The following is a 16,623-nucleotide window of genomic DNA, read 5'->3' as shown; positions in this document are numbered from 1 at the left end:
CATGATATTGGTACCAATATGTACCACAACTTCAAGCTGCTCACTCTCCCTCTTTAGAATGCTTTCGACCCAATCCAAGACATCCCTGACCCTGGTGTCTGGAAGGCAAGATACCATCCGGGTGTCTCTTTCACGTCCACAGAACCTCCTGTCTGCTCCTCTAACTGTGGAATCCCCTATCACTACTGCACTCCTTTTCTTTCCCCGTGTCTTCTGAGCCACAGAGCAGGACTCAGTGTCACAGCGGCTCCCTCTGGCAGGTCATTACCCTCAAGGGTATCCAAATTGTTTTGTTGTTTCTTTTCGTGCATCGGGTTGCTGTTTCTCCAGCATTTTGACTGTTCTTTTATGAGGCCGATTTGCTACCTTGACGCTCAACTCAGTATGGGTGGAGAGCATGCAAGGAGTCAACCAGATTTAAACTAGGGACCATTCACCTCCAAGTCTGGTGTTGATGCCACTACATCACCAGCTGGCAACAGTATCCAAAGCAATCTGCTTCTTATTGAGGAATAAGGGGTATTCTATACAGGCTGCCTATTCCCTTTTCCTCTCCCTGTAGCTCCAATCTATCACCTACTCATTCTCTTACAAGACCCGAAGGTTGTCAAGCGATTTCCAATCCTTTAATAGGGTTTCTAAGGAGCTGCAGCTCGAGGCACTTGATGTAGTTGTTGTTATCAGGAAGACTGGAGGTCTCCCAGAGTTCCAACATTTCACACAAAGTACATACCATTAACCTTGGACCCCTTCTCAGTGCACCAGCTGGGTAACAACAGACAAAGAAAGAGTTAAAAAAAGCTTACTAGAAACTTACTTAGAACCTTCCTCTGTGCTTGCCCAAGCACGTTCTTGCTGAAACCTGTTGAGTCAAGCCTCCCACTCTAGCACTGGTCCACTTAAACAATGGCCGCTCCAACAATGGCTGCTAGGCTCACACCTGCCTTCCTTCCATTGGCTCAAATGAAACTTTCAACAAGACTTGCTCTTTTCAAATGGCTCCAGCCCTGCAATGATGTCCCACTTTTTCACTCTCTACTTCAAATTATGAATCACTCCTGATGAGACTAGTTCTTTTCAACCCATCTTGCAATTAAATCTGTCTCACTCATTACTTCAAATTATAATGATTAAAGGAGTTGATGGCATAAATGGTGATAACCTATTTTCTCCAATGATCTCCAATCTAACTGGCATGCAGAATCAGAACTTTCATATTTAAGGTTCCTAAAAAGGACATCCTGCATTGGCAATGCAACTTGTACAATTTTGCAACCCAGCCCCTTGTTAATGAAGGCTAATATTGCATTAACTTTAATTATCTTTGCATCTATCATTGAGTAATCAAAGATTTGCACTGCCAAACTCATAAAATGCCATTTTCTCCATAGTTCATTGTTTTTCATAACTTAGAATATATCCCAATCTGTCTTTATTAGATTCAGTTTGTCTAACTTCACACTTCTCTCTGTCATTAAGGTCTATATTGTGTTGGTACATCAGAATCAGAACCAGAATCAGGTTTATTATCACCCGCATGTGACGCGAAATTTGTTAACTTAGCAACAGCAGTTCAATGCAATACATAATCTAGCAGAGAGAGAGAGAAAAAAGTAATAAATAAAATAAAACATGATAATAATAAACAAATAAATAAATCTGTTCTTGGATGCAATCTGTATATTCATGAATCTAGGGTATTTGAAGGATTTCTATCAGTCAGAACTGTGCAGAATAGAAATCTAATAAATGGATTTTATTTGAGTCCTTCTTTGACATAAAACAAATCAAAGTGTTCATTCCAAAAGCTGCTAAGCAGAACCCATGACACTCTCCCTATGAAACTCTCTTATTTGACAAGTTCTTGACATTCAGTGCCATCTATAATCTGAACTTACCATACTTCATTGGAAATCAAAAAAAAAACTGTATATGCTGTAAATATGAAACGAAAATAGAAAATGCTGAAAATACCAACAGGTAAGTCAGTATGTGCAGAAATAGAAATAGAGCAACCCCATTTGTGTCTTTCATGAGCTATAGTATAGTGGACGACTTGGAGAGCAAAAATCATCCTAAGGCCACCACAGCACTACTTTTGATCACACTTTCCTGAACATTTCATTTTTAGGAGATTTGTTTGCAGTCATTTATCAAAATTGATATTCTTGAAAGCCTACAAAAATACCAACCCATAAAATATAGTTAACATTTCAGTACTGATGAAAGGTCTGCAATATGAAATGTTGAGTCTGTTTATCTTTTCACCGATTCAGCAAGACTTGCTAAATGTTTCAAACATTTTCTGTTTTTATTTCAGCTTATCAGCATCTGCAGTTTTTTGACGTCCATGAATGTACTTAAATTTGTTGATATCACTCTGAAATCTCAACTGTGGAAAGTAGGGGCACAGTAAATCTATCAGGCTTCATCCAGACCATATTTCTGTTGAGTAACATCCATACTGGGAGCTTTCCTTGTAAAATCTACCCAATAGATTCAATCTACATGAGGTTTAATCTTGACCTATTTCAGTTTAAATAGCAGCTTAGCATAATTATTTTTGCCATTATTAATACTGTTGGTGGATGTTCTTATAGTAGCATAACTGCTTTAGAATAAGGGGAGAATAATTCTTTGACATTCTTCTAAATAGAGCCATGGTATTTTTCTATTGTAACCGAGAAAAACAGTGAGCTTTGCTTTGATGTCTGTATTGAAAAAACATTTTGTTTACGTTTTTGTTCTCAGATCTCTATGGTAGGACTTGAACTCTTCAAGCTTTTGTCTCAAGCGTTGAGACTTGCTAACTAACCTATAGCTAGCAATCATGTCTGCTGTGCCATTGATGAAATGTCCCCTTCGAATTGGAGCAGATTTCATACGTAAGCACTCATGCATCATTTCAATATTCCCGAATTCTCAAAAGAACTTTTTTTACTGGAATGGATTTACTTTTCTATATTCTACCAATGTTTGAGGTAATATTTACAATATATGTAATTCCATCCTTGCTAATCCCCGAACATTCCACTCCATTCATCTCAGAAATTCAACAGGAATAGTTCTGTTCTCTCCTAAAATGTAAGTACATGCATAAAGATAAAAGTAATAACACTTTTATAGTGCACCAAGATAGTGTGTTAAGTTTATTCATACATGTATAAGTGCTCTACACAGAAAATAAGTCAATTAGAGAAGTTACAAAATGAAATAACTGCTGTGATCAGTACGGAAGTCATAGTTCAATGTAAGTTCCCCTGAGGGAGAGGCTGCAATGTTTAAGCCAAAAAAAATGAACTATATCAACCATACAATTATTTGCTGCTGCAAGAAAACTATTTATATGTAACTATATTGACGGATTTCTAGGCATCATTGAATGCTGCAGATTATGCTTTCCAATAGGCAATGAACTGCAAGGATAAAATTTGCGTACTATAACATTTTTTCCAAGTCTGTCAGAACATCTACATGCTTTACAATTGATAGTTAATGGAATACAAATTGAACATGTCCTCAAAGCAAGCAGAACAGTGAATTTTTTGTGTAATATATCAAAAAAATATCTGTATTATATCAGCAAGAGAATCATATTTTAAACAATTTGAATGTGATTAATGATTCCATTTCAAATGGTAACCTCCAAATTTTATATTGCTGCTGTTTCAAATATGATGATACAGTTTGCATTAAACAATGGTAGAATGAAATAGAAGAATGTAATTATAATTATATGTAATTTGGATGTGTTTATAACTCTGAAGTGGGGACAGAATTTTAGAGCACAGTAGTTTTGCAGAATCTGAATAAAGTAATAGTCTTTTGTGTCCTCTTTGTAAAATCATGGAATGCATGTAAAACTAGGGAGGAGCAATCCAACAAGTCCCAGCCTCTGTCCAAAATGCTTGAACATCATATGCAATGTACAGTCAATGCAAACAATGAAAACAAAATTGTCAATTGCAAGGGGCTGGCAAAAATTATACAAAATCGTCATCGAGGAGGAAGGCAGGAAGCAAGAGCTCTGGACAAATGAGAACAATGCAAAACCTGACTCCCAGTAGTATTAAAATAAGAAATTGAAATATTCTGAGGAAATTTATCACCATGACTATTTCTTTCCCCTTTGATTTGCCATTAAAGTCTTCGCAGTGTGTTGTAGATGAGAGCCAAACTGTCTAAGTGCCTACCTTTATAGATCCCAGCCAATTAAGATTTTTTGAAATATGAATGATCCTCCCTTAATTGGGAAATAGGGTTCAGTAAAAAATATGTACTGGCATTTGTCCAGAGAAAGTTTTAACCCTTCAGCTTTCAGGCAGCCCAGCACCTTCAGTAGCCTCGCTTCATGTTCCTCCAGGATGGATCCAAACACTATAAAGTCATCCAGATACACCAATACCTCTAGAAAGTTCATATCCCCCACCATCTTCTCCACGACCCACTGGATGGTTGCAGGGGCTTTCGAACTGCAAGAATGTGGGGGATATATAAATGCCGTCTTCTCTTTGTCAGCCTCACTCATGTGGATCTGGTAATATCCACTCCTCAAATCCAGCACGCTGAACCACTTTGCACCACTCAGACAGGCCAGCGTCTCCCCCGCTTGTCCCATAGGGACACTAGACACTACCGTCACTGGGAACAGATGTGCCAGAGGCATCCCCCACTTGAAGGAGACCTCCCTCTTTGTAATGTTCCTGATAATCACTGCCATCCTGCTGGCCTGTACAACCGAAGGCTTCTGCATTTCAGGCCTCACCATTACCCCAGCAGGATATCCCAACTCACCCTCGTGGTCTTCCGGAGCATCCATTAAGGGGGCCTCGCCCTCAGGCACTCCGGAAAATTTGGAGGTCCCCATCACTCTCACTACTTCCATGGGCCATACCACCATTGGCTTCAACTGGGTGAACCACACAGTCCCTCGTCTGAATTTGATATCCCCCCCAATGTAGCCACAAACAATTTAGCTGCCTCTCTAGTTGAAAAATGTAAGGAGATAGCTTCTCCTCCTTCTCCTGATGCATATTCTGAAACCCTGCCATGAGCTCCAGTGGGCTCCATCTCATACCAAAGGCGTTATCCAATGCACCCAAATAATTGGCAATCCTAGCTGAGGGCTGGCGTGTTTTCACAGCTCTCACCACGTCAGTGACCAAACCCCTCAAACTTTCAACCAATCTCTGTCTCTTTACATCATCAGAGCACTGACACTCATCTAACAACTGAGTGGCCTGCTCCAGCCAAGTCTCATACTCCTCTTCCCCCTCGGGGGTGGGTGTTATTCTGGAGAATATTCTTAGCTTCTGGTGGGGCTCTCTGCCTGTGCACTGAGCCAGTTATTCACCAGAGAGGTAAGGGCTAATGCCAACTCAGAACTCTCACTTTTCACTGGGGGATGGGGACTAATTAGACATTCCAAATCTGACCACTTCATCTCCTCACTCCTCAGAAATGGTAGAACCCTGCCTTTGAAGTCTCCACCCACAGCTACAGAATGCTCAACTTGTGACTCGGCCCACTTCGCTATATTCTCCTCCTCACTGACAGTACGGACAGGCCGTGGCCCCTCCTTACCTGGGGCACCAAGAAAAGCGGGCAGCTCCACGGTTGTTACGCCAGTGCTGGTCTGATCTAAAATAAGGTCTGAGCCCACCATTCTATCAAACCTCCACGCTACAACCGCAACTTTGCCAACAGCTTTAACAGTACTGAAAAATCGAATTAACAATTCATCCGTGGTACGAATAGAAACACCACTTAACCAGCACGGATTAGTTACGGGTAATCCCATGGAGGCACACCACCACTCCACCCCAGCAGCATCCACAGACTTAAACACACAACCCACTGGTTCAATGCTAAGGGCGTCCGACGGAATTGATCCCGGACAAGCTCCTACAACAGTAACCCTCAGGTTCTGCCAGCACGTGTTTATCTAGAGGAATGTAGCCTCTGGCCCAGTCAAACTGAGAAATCCCATTAGTGTCGATGCTGTGTGATGTGTTGCCCGGTTATAAATCTGAACCGCAAAATATCAGACAGTACACCATATGCAATTAATCCGACCATAGGGTTAGTAAAGAAAATAAGAAGGACCCATTTTAATGAAATAGTATAATGTGCACATTGGAGCTCCCGGATTCGTCCATTCGTTCTCCATCAACGTCCAAGCATCGCTGACTGTTGGACCCTCGCTCCGAGTCCACTCTGTCTGCTGGTGCATCTTCTCTCTTCATCTCTCGCCAACAGAAGTCCGCAAAATCCCAGCTCCCAGACCCACAAGAAATAACAACTTGCCTCTCTGGACGGCGAGCATTCCAAACTCCCGTCATCTCTAGTCATAACCCAAAAATTGCTGCTACAGAGAAACCGTTAACATCAACAGTGAACATTACCGAGAGATCATTACATTAGCAGTGAAACCCTATAGCGCATTACATATAAATCCAGAATTATATGTTATATTCAACTTTCTCTCCAAAGAGTTTTGCTAATTTTTTTGAGTAGAAGCTGAACCTAGAACCTTATGACTCAGAGGCACAATTTTCATTGCCACTGAACCACAACAACAGAAATAAACATAATTTGGAGTAACTGAAATTTGAAGTATTTTGCCAGCAGGTGCTGTAAATAGCTTATAAAATGTGGATTATTCTTTAGAAAATCATTACTGGCGATATGGTATCATTTCAGAGCTATTATTGCTTCAGATTTAGATTAATTTTGGCCCAAAAATATAAAATGCAGAAGGAATAATTTCATGTTTTCCCAGGATATCATTTGGAAAACAAACAACTCATTATAAATTAAGGTTGATGTTTACAATACAACATAAACAGTTTGCTTAATATTTAAAAAGATACAATTAGAGCCCTTACTCCTGTAATGGGTATAAAGATTAACTTCAGTTGTCACATCGAAATATCAAAATATACAGTGAAGTGGTCAAAAGCTCTACTAGGTGTTTTTTTTATAGACCACCCAATGGTAACAGGGACATTGAGGAGCAGAGAGGGAGACAGATTCTGGAAAGGTGTAACAATAACAGGGTTGTCGTGGTGGGAGATTTTAATTTCCCAAATATCGATTGGCATCTCCCTAGAGTGAGGGACTTAGATAGAGTAGAGTTTGTTAGGTGTGTTCAGGAAGGTATCATAACACAATATGTAGAAAAGCCTATAAGAGGAGAGGCTGTACTTGATCTGGTATTGGGAACTGAACCTGGTTGGGTGTCAGATCTCTCAGTGGGAGAGCATTTTGGAGATATGGATCACAATTCTATCTCCTTTACCATAGCAATGGAGAGGGATAGAAACAGACGAGTTAGGAAATTGTTTAATTGGAGTAAAGGGAAGTATGAAGCTATCAGGCAGAAACTTGGAAGCATAAATTGTGAACAGATGTTCTCAGGGAAATATACGTCAGAAATATAGAAAATGTTCAGGGGATACTTATGTGGTGTTCTGCACAGGTACGTTCCAATGTGACAGGGAAAGGATGGTAGGATACAGGAACGGTGGTATACAAAGGCTGTTAAAAATCTAGTCAAGAAGAAAACAAAAGCTTCCAAAAGGTTAAAAAAAATCTAGGTAATGATAGAGATATAGAAGATTATAAGGTGAGCAGATAGGAGTTTAACAATGAAATTAGGAGAGCCAGAAGAGGCCATGAGAAGGCCTTTGTGGACAGGATTAAGGAAAACCCCAAGGCATTCTACAAGTCTGTGAAGAGCAAAAGGATAAGACATGAAAGAATAGGACCAATTAAATGTGACAGTGGAAAAGTGTGTATGGAACCGGAGGAGATAGCAGAGGTACTTACTGAATACTTTGCTTCAGGTTTCACTACAGAAAAGGATCTTGGCAATTGTAGGGATGATTAACAGTGAACCAAAAAGCTCGAGCATATAGACATTAAGAAAGAGAATGCCTTTGGAAAGCATCAAGTTGGAAAAGTCACCGGGACCGATCAAAATGTACCCCAGGATACTGTGGGAAGTGAGGGAGGAGAATGCTGAGCCTCTGGCAATGATCTTTGTATCATCAATGGGGATGGGAGAGGTTCTGGAGGATTGGAGGTTTGCAGATGTTGTTCCCTTATTCAAGAAAGGGGGTAGAGATAGCCCAGGAAATTATAGACCAGTGAGTCTTACCTCAGTGGTTAGTAAGTTGATGGAAATAATCCTGAGAGGCAGGATTTATGAACATTTGGAGAGGCATAATATAATTAGGAATAGTCAGCATGGTTTTGTGAAAGGCAGGCCATGCCTTATGAGCCTGATTGAAATTTTTGAGGATATGACTAAACAAATTGATGAAGGTAGAGCAGTAGATGTAGTGTATATGGATTTCAGCAAGGCATTTGACAATGTTCCCCATGCAAGGCTTATTGAGAAAGTAAGGAGGCATGGGATCCAAGGGGACCTTGCTTTGTGGATCCAGAACTGGCTTGCCCACAGAAGGCAAAGAGTGGTTGTAGACAGGTCATATTCTGCATGGAGGTCGGTGACCAGTGATGTACCTCAGGGATCTTCTTTTGGAACCCTTCTCTTCGTGCTTTTATAAATGACCTGGATGAGGAAGTGGAGCGATGGGTTAGTAAGTTTGCTGATGACACAAAGGTTGGGGGTGTTGTGGATAGCGTGGAGGGGTATCAGTGGTTACAGTGGGACATTGATAGGATGCAAAACTGGGCTGAGAAGTGGCAGATGGTGTTTGACCCAGATAAGTGTGAGGTAGTTGATTTTGGTAGGTCAAATATGATGGCAGGATATAGCAGTGTGGAGGATCAGAGGGATCTTGGGGACCGAGTCCATAGGACACTCAAAGTGGCTGCACAGGTTGACTCTGTGGTTAAGAAGGTATATGGTGCATTGGCCTTCATCAACAATGGGATTGAGATTAAGAGCTGAGAGGTAATGTTACAGCTATATGGGGCACTGGTCAGACCCCACTTGGAGTACTGTGCACAGTTCTGGTCACCTCAGTACAGGAAGCATGTGGAAACTATAGAAAAGGTTCAGAAGAGATTTACAAGGATGTTGCCCAGATTGGGGAGAATGCCTTATAAGAATAGGTTGAGTGAATTTGGCCTTTTCTCCTTAGAGTGATGGAGGATGAGAGGTGACCTGACAGAGGTGTTTAAGATGATGAGAGGCATTGATTGTGTGGATAGTCAGAAGCTTTTTCCTTGGGCTGAAATTGCGAACACAAGAGGGCATGGGCATGAGTCCTGATGAAGGGTCTCTGCCCGAAACGTCAACAACGCTTCTCCCTATAGGTGCTGCCTGGCCTGCTGCGTTCCACCAGCATTTGCAACAACAACTAACACAGTCTGAATATGTACTGGGGGCAGCCTGCAGGTATCTCCATATTACTGCACCAACATGGCTTGACTAAACTTACTGACTATAATCCGTATATCTCCAGAATGGGGAAGGAAACCAGACCATCCAGAGGAAATCCACGTGGTCACAGGGAGAACATTCTAACTACTTACAGACAGTGAGGGGAACTGAACCAAGATTGCTGATTGTTGGTCCCTGGCACTGCGAAGTGTTATGCTATCTGCTTCACTACCTTGCTGCCCTGGTCTCTCCAGTCTATGCTCCAGAAAACAGCTTTGAAAAGCATTTGTGTTTTCTATTGTATCCTCTGTAACCACAAAGCATTTTACCAAAGTTGAAGGTTCAGAGTAAATTTGTTATCAAAGTACATATATGTCACCATATACAACCCTGAGATATTTTTCTTGCAGTCATACTCAGTTAATTCAAGAACCATAATAAAATCAATGAAAGACTGCACCCAACAGGATGCACAAACAACCAATGTGCAAACGACAACAAGCTGTGCAAAGACAAAAGAAAAAAATAAAAAAAACAATAAATATGGAGAACGTGATATGAAGAGTCCTTGAAAGTGAGTGCATAGGTTATGGGAGCAGTTCAGTGATGGGGCAAGTGAAGTGTCATGACCACCAGTGTGAAGTGTCATCTCCATTGTAACTTAGAAAAAGCAGCAGTCAGTTTGCATGCAGCCAACGTATTGTAATAAGCAGATTATCTATTTCTCTACATTGTTGACTGAAGGATAAGTATTGGGCAGACATTAGTGATAATATTAAAGCTTTTCAACAAAATACAGTCATGAGTCATACTTGTCAACCTGGGAGAATGGAAAGGTGCTCAGTGTAAAGACTCACTCAAGTAGCATTTGATAGTGTAATATTCCTGTAATGTTGCGCCGGGTTGTTGGTCTTGAGTCACAAATTAACATTTCTGGAATACGACTTGAACCTAGTTTCCTGGCTCAGTGGTGAAAATGGCACTGAACCAGGCTGAACATTCAATGAAACATATGTTCTATCTTAAAAGGAAAATCAGTAGGTTAACAGAACAAGAGTATTGCTGTAGGATATGATGCAAGGCTGGTTATTCAGAAGCATGAATTAAATTCAATTACATGTAAAACTTAAAATAAAGTGGACTTCAGCCCAAATATAGCATAAGGTTTACATTGTGGAATTGATTGTTATCTATTCAGTGGAAACGAGGAAGCCAGTCACAATTCCAACATCTTTCCAAGTAATTTTGTCCTACTTTTTGCAATCGTTTTCCCATTTCTTTCCCCTTCAGTCTAACCTTTTTCCCATCTCTCAGTCTTCTAAACTCGAAGGATCACTGGCCTGATGGAATTAGCCTGATGAATTTATTTTGGATAACCTCTAATTCTACTATGTCATTTTTCAGATGAGGGGACAAAAGCTGTGCTCGGTGCAACAGGTGTGGCCTCAATGACACCCTGTACAAGTGGAACAAAACCAATATTGCTAAACTGCAATTTCTTTGCAATGAAGGCCCATATGTCATCTGCCCTGTTAAGTATGTACTTCCAGCACTTGCCTGATAATTTTTGTGATTCATGCATCAGAGCATCCAGATCCCTCTTCATTCATTTGCAGTCTGTCTCCATTTAGATAATAATCTGTCCTTTTCATTCTTCCTATAGAAGTGCATGACCTCGTGCTTTCCCATATTAAATTACATTTGCTGAGTTTTTGTCCAGTCAGTCTTTTTATATCCTCTTCACAGTGTCACAATATCCACATTGCAACCTGCCCTTCCAATTATTTTTGTAGTCAGCAGACTTGAATATTTATATTTCATTTCCCCCTCTAGGTCACTCATTTAATCATAAATAATTAAGAATCACAAACTGATTCCTGGGGCACTGCACTAATTATATCCTTTCAACTTTAAAGTGATCCACTTATTCCAACTATCTGTTTTCAACGTATTAACTGACTTTCAATCATACTAATTCATTTCCAAACCATATGGCTGAATACCTCGTTGCCAGAGCTGACCAACACCACCATCAGATTTCTGAATAGACAATGAACCCATGTATAGTATTCTACTTCTCTATATATAGTGATGTACTGCTGCCACAAACAACAAATTTCACGACATACGCTAATGATATTAAACCTGATTCTTATTCTGAAAAGCTGCCTGGCTGGTAGTGAGAAGTGCCCTTCTAGTTAGAGATTTTCTGTACAGATAACATAATATCCCCCACAAAATGCTGATGGAACATAGCAGGCCAGGCAGCATCTATAAGGAGAAGCACTGTCAACGTTTCAGGCTGAGAGGGTCTCTCACGTTGACAGTGCTTCTCCTTATAGATGCTGCCTGGCCTGCTGTGTTCCACCAGCATTTTGTGTGTGTTGTTTGAATTACCAGCATCTGCAGATTTCCTTGTGTTTGCAACATAATATCCCCAATGTTCACTGCCATCAACATGGTTGCAGTGGAGAAGAAATGATCACCCTATCTCCTTGGTGACTGTGGATGTTCTAAGAGGTTGTGGAGATGGATGCAAGGGTCTGTGAATCTGGTTCATCCCCAGTGACACGACATCAAGTGCTGCTGGAAGACAATAAACTCAGTGAAAGATGCCTCTGATATGCCAAACTTTTCGGTTGTCCAGCACAGTGATACGTCTGTAAGGGAATGCTGCTGACTGGTATAGTCCAGGCTGCAGAACTACAGGTTTGCAAGGCTTAATGTTGAGGGATGCCCTGAAGCTCAACACAAGCAATGCTAAGGCTCTGTGGGGAAGGACAACAGTATAGGCTCCTTCTGCTACCACACATGAAAGGGCACCAGCCTCCCCAGCATCCAGGACATCTTCAAGGAACGACGCCTCAAAAAGGCGGCATCCATCACTAAGGAACACCATAATCTAGGACATACCCTCTTCTCATTGCTACCATCAAGTATGGGGTGCAGGAGCCTCAAGACACAGTTCAGGAATAGCAATTCAGGAATAGCTGTTTTCCATTTGCCTTCAAATTTCTGAATGGACATTGAAACCATGAACATTGCCTCACTTTTTTTTCACTTTTTGCACAGCTTTTTCACTTTTCAATACATATATACTTACTGTAATTTACAGTTTCCATTATCAGGTATTGCAATATACTGCTGCCACATAACAAACTTCAAGACAAACGCCAGTGATACTAAAGCTGATGCTGATTCTGATGCGAACAGTGTAAGTGTTACCTTAAGGGGCCACATGTTTGTTTTGAGTTTACAGCACTGAATGCAATGAGTGAATTCACAAGTTTTGTTTGCACTGTATATATGTTTTTCTTATGAGTAAAGTCTATGTTTGAAATAAAAAATATGAACTCTTAATTGATCACTTCCATATGGCAATTTGTCAAGTGCCTTTTAGAAATCTAAATGCACTACAACTCCCTCCTTATAAAGTCTGACTGCTACTTCCTAAAAGATCTCAAGAAAATTTGTCAAACATGATTTACATTAGAAAAAACCATGTTGAGTAGTTTGATTCTATTAAGCTTTCACAAATAATTATATATTCCTTTTGATTATGGAACTTACATTCTCACAACAGTAGATGTTAAACTAACTGGTTTATAGTTTCCCATTGTTTGTTTACCCCCTTTTTAAACAAAAGTGTGTGAAGAATGATTAGAGGGTGTGCAGGGAACATGCCATGATTTAGTTTGTTAATAGGATTTGGAATGATGATTTTGTGCTTGCTTTTGCTCTTGCATCGTGGTGGCAATGAATAATAGAGGTGGGGAGGATGGAAAATGGCATACTGGGGTAGTAATTGCTGAGACACCTCAAGATTAATTCTTCAGCAATCCAGATAGAGAAGTCCACCTGGGTTATAAACATGAGAAATTCTGCAGATGCTGAAAATCCAAAGCAACACCATAATGCTGCAGGAAGTCGTCAGGTAGCATCAATGGAAATGAATAAACAGTCAACACTTCAGGCCGAGACTTTTCAGGGAAGAAGGTTCTCGGCCTGAAATGTTGATTGTTTATTTCAGGACTGTCCGTTCCTCCTGCATTTTTTGTGTGTTCACCTGGGTTGCTTTTCCTTTGCTCTGCCTTCTCCTCTACTTAATATTGGTGTTCTTCAGGTTTATGATGTATAGCTGGTGGCAGGACTGCCCCTCTTGGTGACAGTGTTGTGTAAGATGATGCAGATCATACTTGCATTGCTGAGTAATTTGGGTTTTCCCCAGAGCAGTCCAGCAAGTAAAAGTGTTGTTTTACCATGTAATTTTCTACTACATCACAGTTCATGAGGCAATTTGGCTTTCTGGTATACATAGTAGGCACGTGTGCTTGGACTGCACCAAGAAATTAATGTATGTGTTGCAGTGGATAGGCCTTGTCACCATTTGGTGTATCATGGTAGTTCAAATACAGCTGGCACCATAAGCTGCCACAAAATGAAAGCATAATGATTACTGCCAATATATTTGGCATGAAATTTTATTGAGTATAACTGCACACCAGATGGACTTTGGATCCTGTGCATGAAGTCTATCAAGCAAAGGACTATAATCAATGTCACTAAGCCTGAAATCTGTGCACAGTAGGTAGTCTTCATTCCTATCAGTCTCTAGTAAAAGAAAATGAAATATGATAATCTGTCTTTCATGACAACGATGGATGGCAAACTGAAATGCTGTAAATTGCCTGAAAATAAACTATCAAGATTAATTTTACATCCCATGGTATTGCAGCTGCTCTGCTGTTATAGTCCAGGCTGGGCATTTTGGAAAAAATTAATGACATTTCAGTGACATGTAGTTGTCCCAAATTTTCTTCAAATTGGAGAATTTCTTCTTGAATAGATTCAGCCTCTTCCTGTGTGCCTTACAACCCATCCTGCACTGAGGTGACTCTGCAGAAGCCTGAAATCGGCAGTACACCCAATAGCACTTGTTTGTGGGTCAAAGGCAAAACAACATATTGTAGTAGCAGCCAGAAGAAATTAATCAGCCCCAGCTCTGAAACCCACAGCTGGTCCTTTTAAATAGCACTCATTGGTTATTTAAAGGGATCATCTGTGAGTTTAACGTGAGTGAGGTTAGAAGATCACTTAACTGGAGAACTGAGCCCTAGAAGCGCAGAGCTGCCCTCAAGTCACGATGCACGTTGATTATCATCAGGACTTACTCTGAAACTTTCAGCAATGTGAGCATGTGCTTTGGAGGCCATTTTGTACTCCTGATGCACAGTGTCATCCTGATCTCTTGTAAAATATCTTACAAGTAATTTCACAAGAGAAATTTAAATATTCAGGTTGATTTTGTCTTCATTATTTGAGCAACAATATGACAAAGGTGGTTTTGGCTGTTTAGAAACAATTTTCATATTTTTGATTGTATGGGAAAAATGAGCTGATTTCAGTAAAAATCATGTGCAATACTGCCCAAGTAGCAAAAAAAACTGAAAGGCTTTCTCTACATCATAATACTAGCACAGGAAATACAATAAAATGCATGTAGTCTCAAAAAGCACTTAAGTTTTTAGCAAAAAAACGATAGGCTACCGATGTATATTTTTCTCCTAAGAGTCAAGCAGATTTCAATAAGTCAAGGTGTTTGAAAAATGAATGTATAAATCAAATGTTTTTACTTTCTGCAATAACATGAACAAGTCTTCAATTTCCTCTTTTCTCCCTCTTAGTCAATAAATAAGAATTCATATGACAGTTATGCAATCAAATTCAGTCTTTCCTACTGTTTCAGATAGAAGAGCTGCACGGAGTCCAGTACTGTGGATGTAAAATACATTTAAAATACACAAAATTAAATATAAACAGAAGTAGAAATAAGGCATTACATCTTTGGAAAAGTAACAATCACTGGTATTTTAAACAGCAAGTCTTCCCACAGAAGGTGGAGAAGGAAGATCTGGAAAAACACAGATCTGGATTTAAAAGTATTTTAAAACTAGAAAGATTGGCTTACCCTGTGAGAAATGCACTGACATTTCTTTTCAACATAGACACAAATCACCAAACAACACACCCAACACAGGTCGCTTGTGCATGATACTAATTCAATCTCCTGGCTATTACAAACCACATTTACTTGGACTTCACTCTCAAAATATGCACCCACCCAGCAACGACGAAGACCTCTGTGCCTGATCTGTTCTGCTTCAGCACCAGACAGGGGCATTTCTTGAGTAGCAGTCACACAGAATCTCAATGAACAAGGCCCTTAAGAAATGTCGCTGTGTGATGCAAGATCTTACTGGCGCAAACCTACATGTTGAAATGCACATGGCTGGAGAGAAATGAGACTGGTGGGTAAAAAGGAAAGAGGGAGAAGCAACAGAAATTCACATAGATTATGTCAGGACTATCAGATTTATATGTAGGCCAGTTAGTAACAATCATTTGGCAGAGATTACTGCATTTGAAGTCTTTTGCATACGATTCATCAGCTTTATTACAGCAGAAAACATTGGAATCATGGAATATAAACAACATAGATTTACTAGAGATCCAAGATGTTAGAAAGTGAGAGTGTGGGATTGCAGTTTGGTCACACTTCAAACCATGAAAAACCCTGTCATTGTCACTTAAGCACACAATGTGAACAATTATCATTTGAACTGAGTGATTAACAGATTGTGTGAGTGTATGGATGTTTCACTGGATCCTGAATTGCTCTTTGAACTAGATGGTTTCCTAGGTCATTTTATATGGTATTAAATATTCAAACTCATCAGAGTTACAATCAGAATCAGGTTTAATATCACCGGCATATGTCGTGAAATTTGTTAACTTAGTGGCAGCAGTACGATGTAAGTCATGATAAATATAGAAAAATAAATAAATTACTGTGGTGAACCACGTATATCTGTCTGGACACACCCCTCTGCTGACTGCTCCTGTGGCTCCTCCCACAGACCCCTGGATAAAGGTGATTGTGTCACTGCTCCTCCCACAGTCATCCAGCATGGACATGTTCCGTTTTACTGCTAATAAAAGCCTTTCAATATTTACTCTACTTCCAGTCTTTTGGAGTTATTGATAGTGCATCAATTACAGTAAGTAATACAAACAAGAGAAAGTCTGCAGATGCTGGAAATCAAAGTAATACACACAAAATGCTGGAGGAACTCAGCAGGCCAGGCAGCATCTATGGAAAAGATTAAACAGTTGATGTTTCAGGCTGAGGCACTTCTTCAGGACTGGGTGATGTGGGTCCTTAATAATGGATGCTGCCTTTTTCCATAGAACCATAGAACATTACAGCA

General features: G+C 40.2%; 1 protein-coding gene across 1 annotated transcript in view; it reads right to left on the bottom strand.

The window, feature by feature from the left end:
- Positions 1–607: 607 nt before the first annotated feature.
- The window catches only part of LOC140737544 (Y-box-binding protein 1-like), a 37,756-nt gene continuing 21,740 nt past the window's right edge, over positions 608–16,623 (bottom strand). The window contains exons 4-5 of the mRNA XM_073063991.1: positions 5,584–5,717; positions 608–765 (exon numbers count right to left, since the gene is read on the bottom strand). Coding sequence (XP_072920092.1) covers positions 608–765; positions 5,584–5,717 — 292 coding nt within the window. The remainder of the gene's footprint in view (positions 766–5,583; positions 5,718–16,623) is intronic.

The sequence above is a fragment of the Hemitrygon akajei genome, chromosome 13 (assembly GCF_048418815.1).
Source record: "Hemitrygon akajei chromosome 13, sHemAka1.3, whole genome shotgun sequence".
NCBI classification, from domain to species: domain Eukaryota; kingdom Metazoa; phylum Chordata; class Chondrichthyes; order Myliobatiformes; family Dasyatidae; genus Hemitrygon; species Hemitrygon akajei.
The sequence above is the reverse complement of the archived record's forward strand: the minus strand, read 5'-3'. Positions and strand labels throughout refer to the sequence as shown.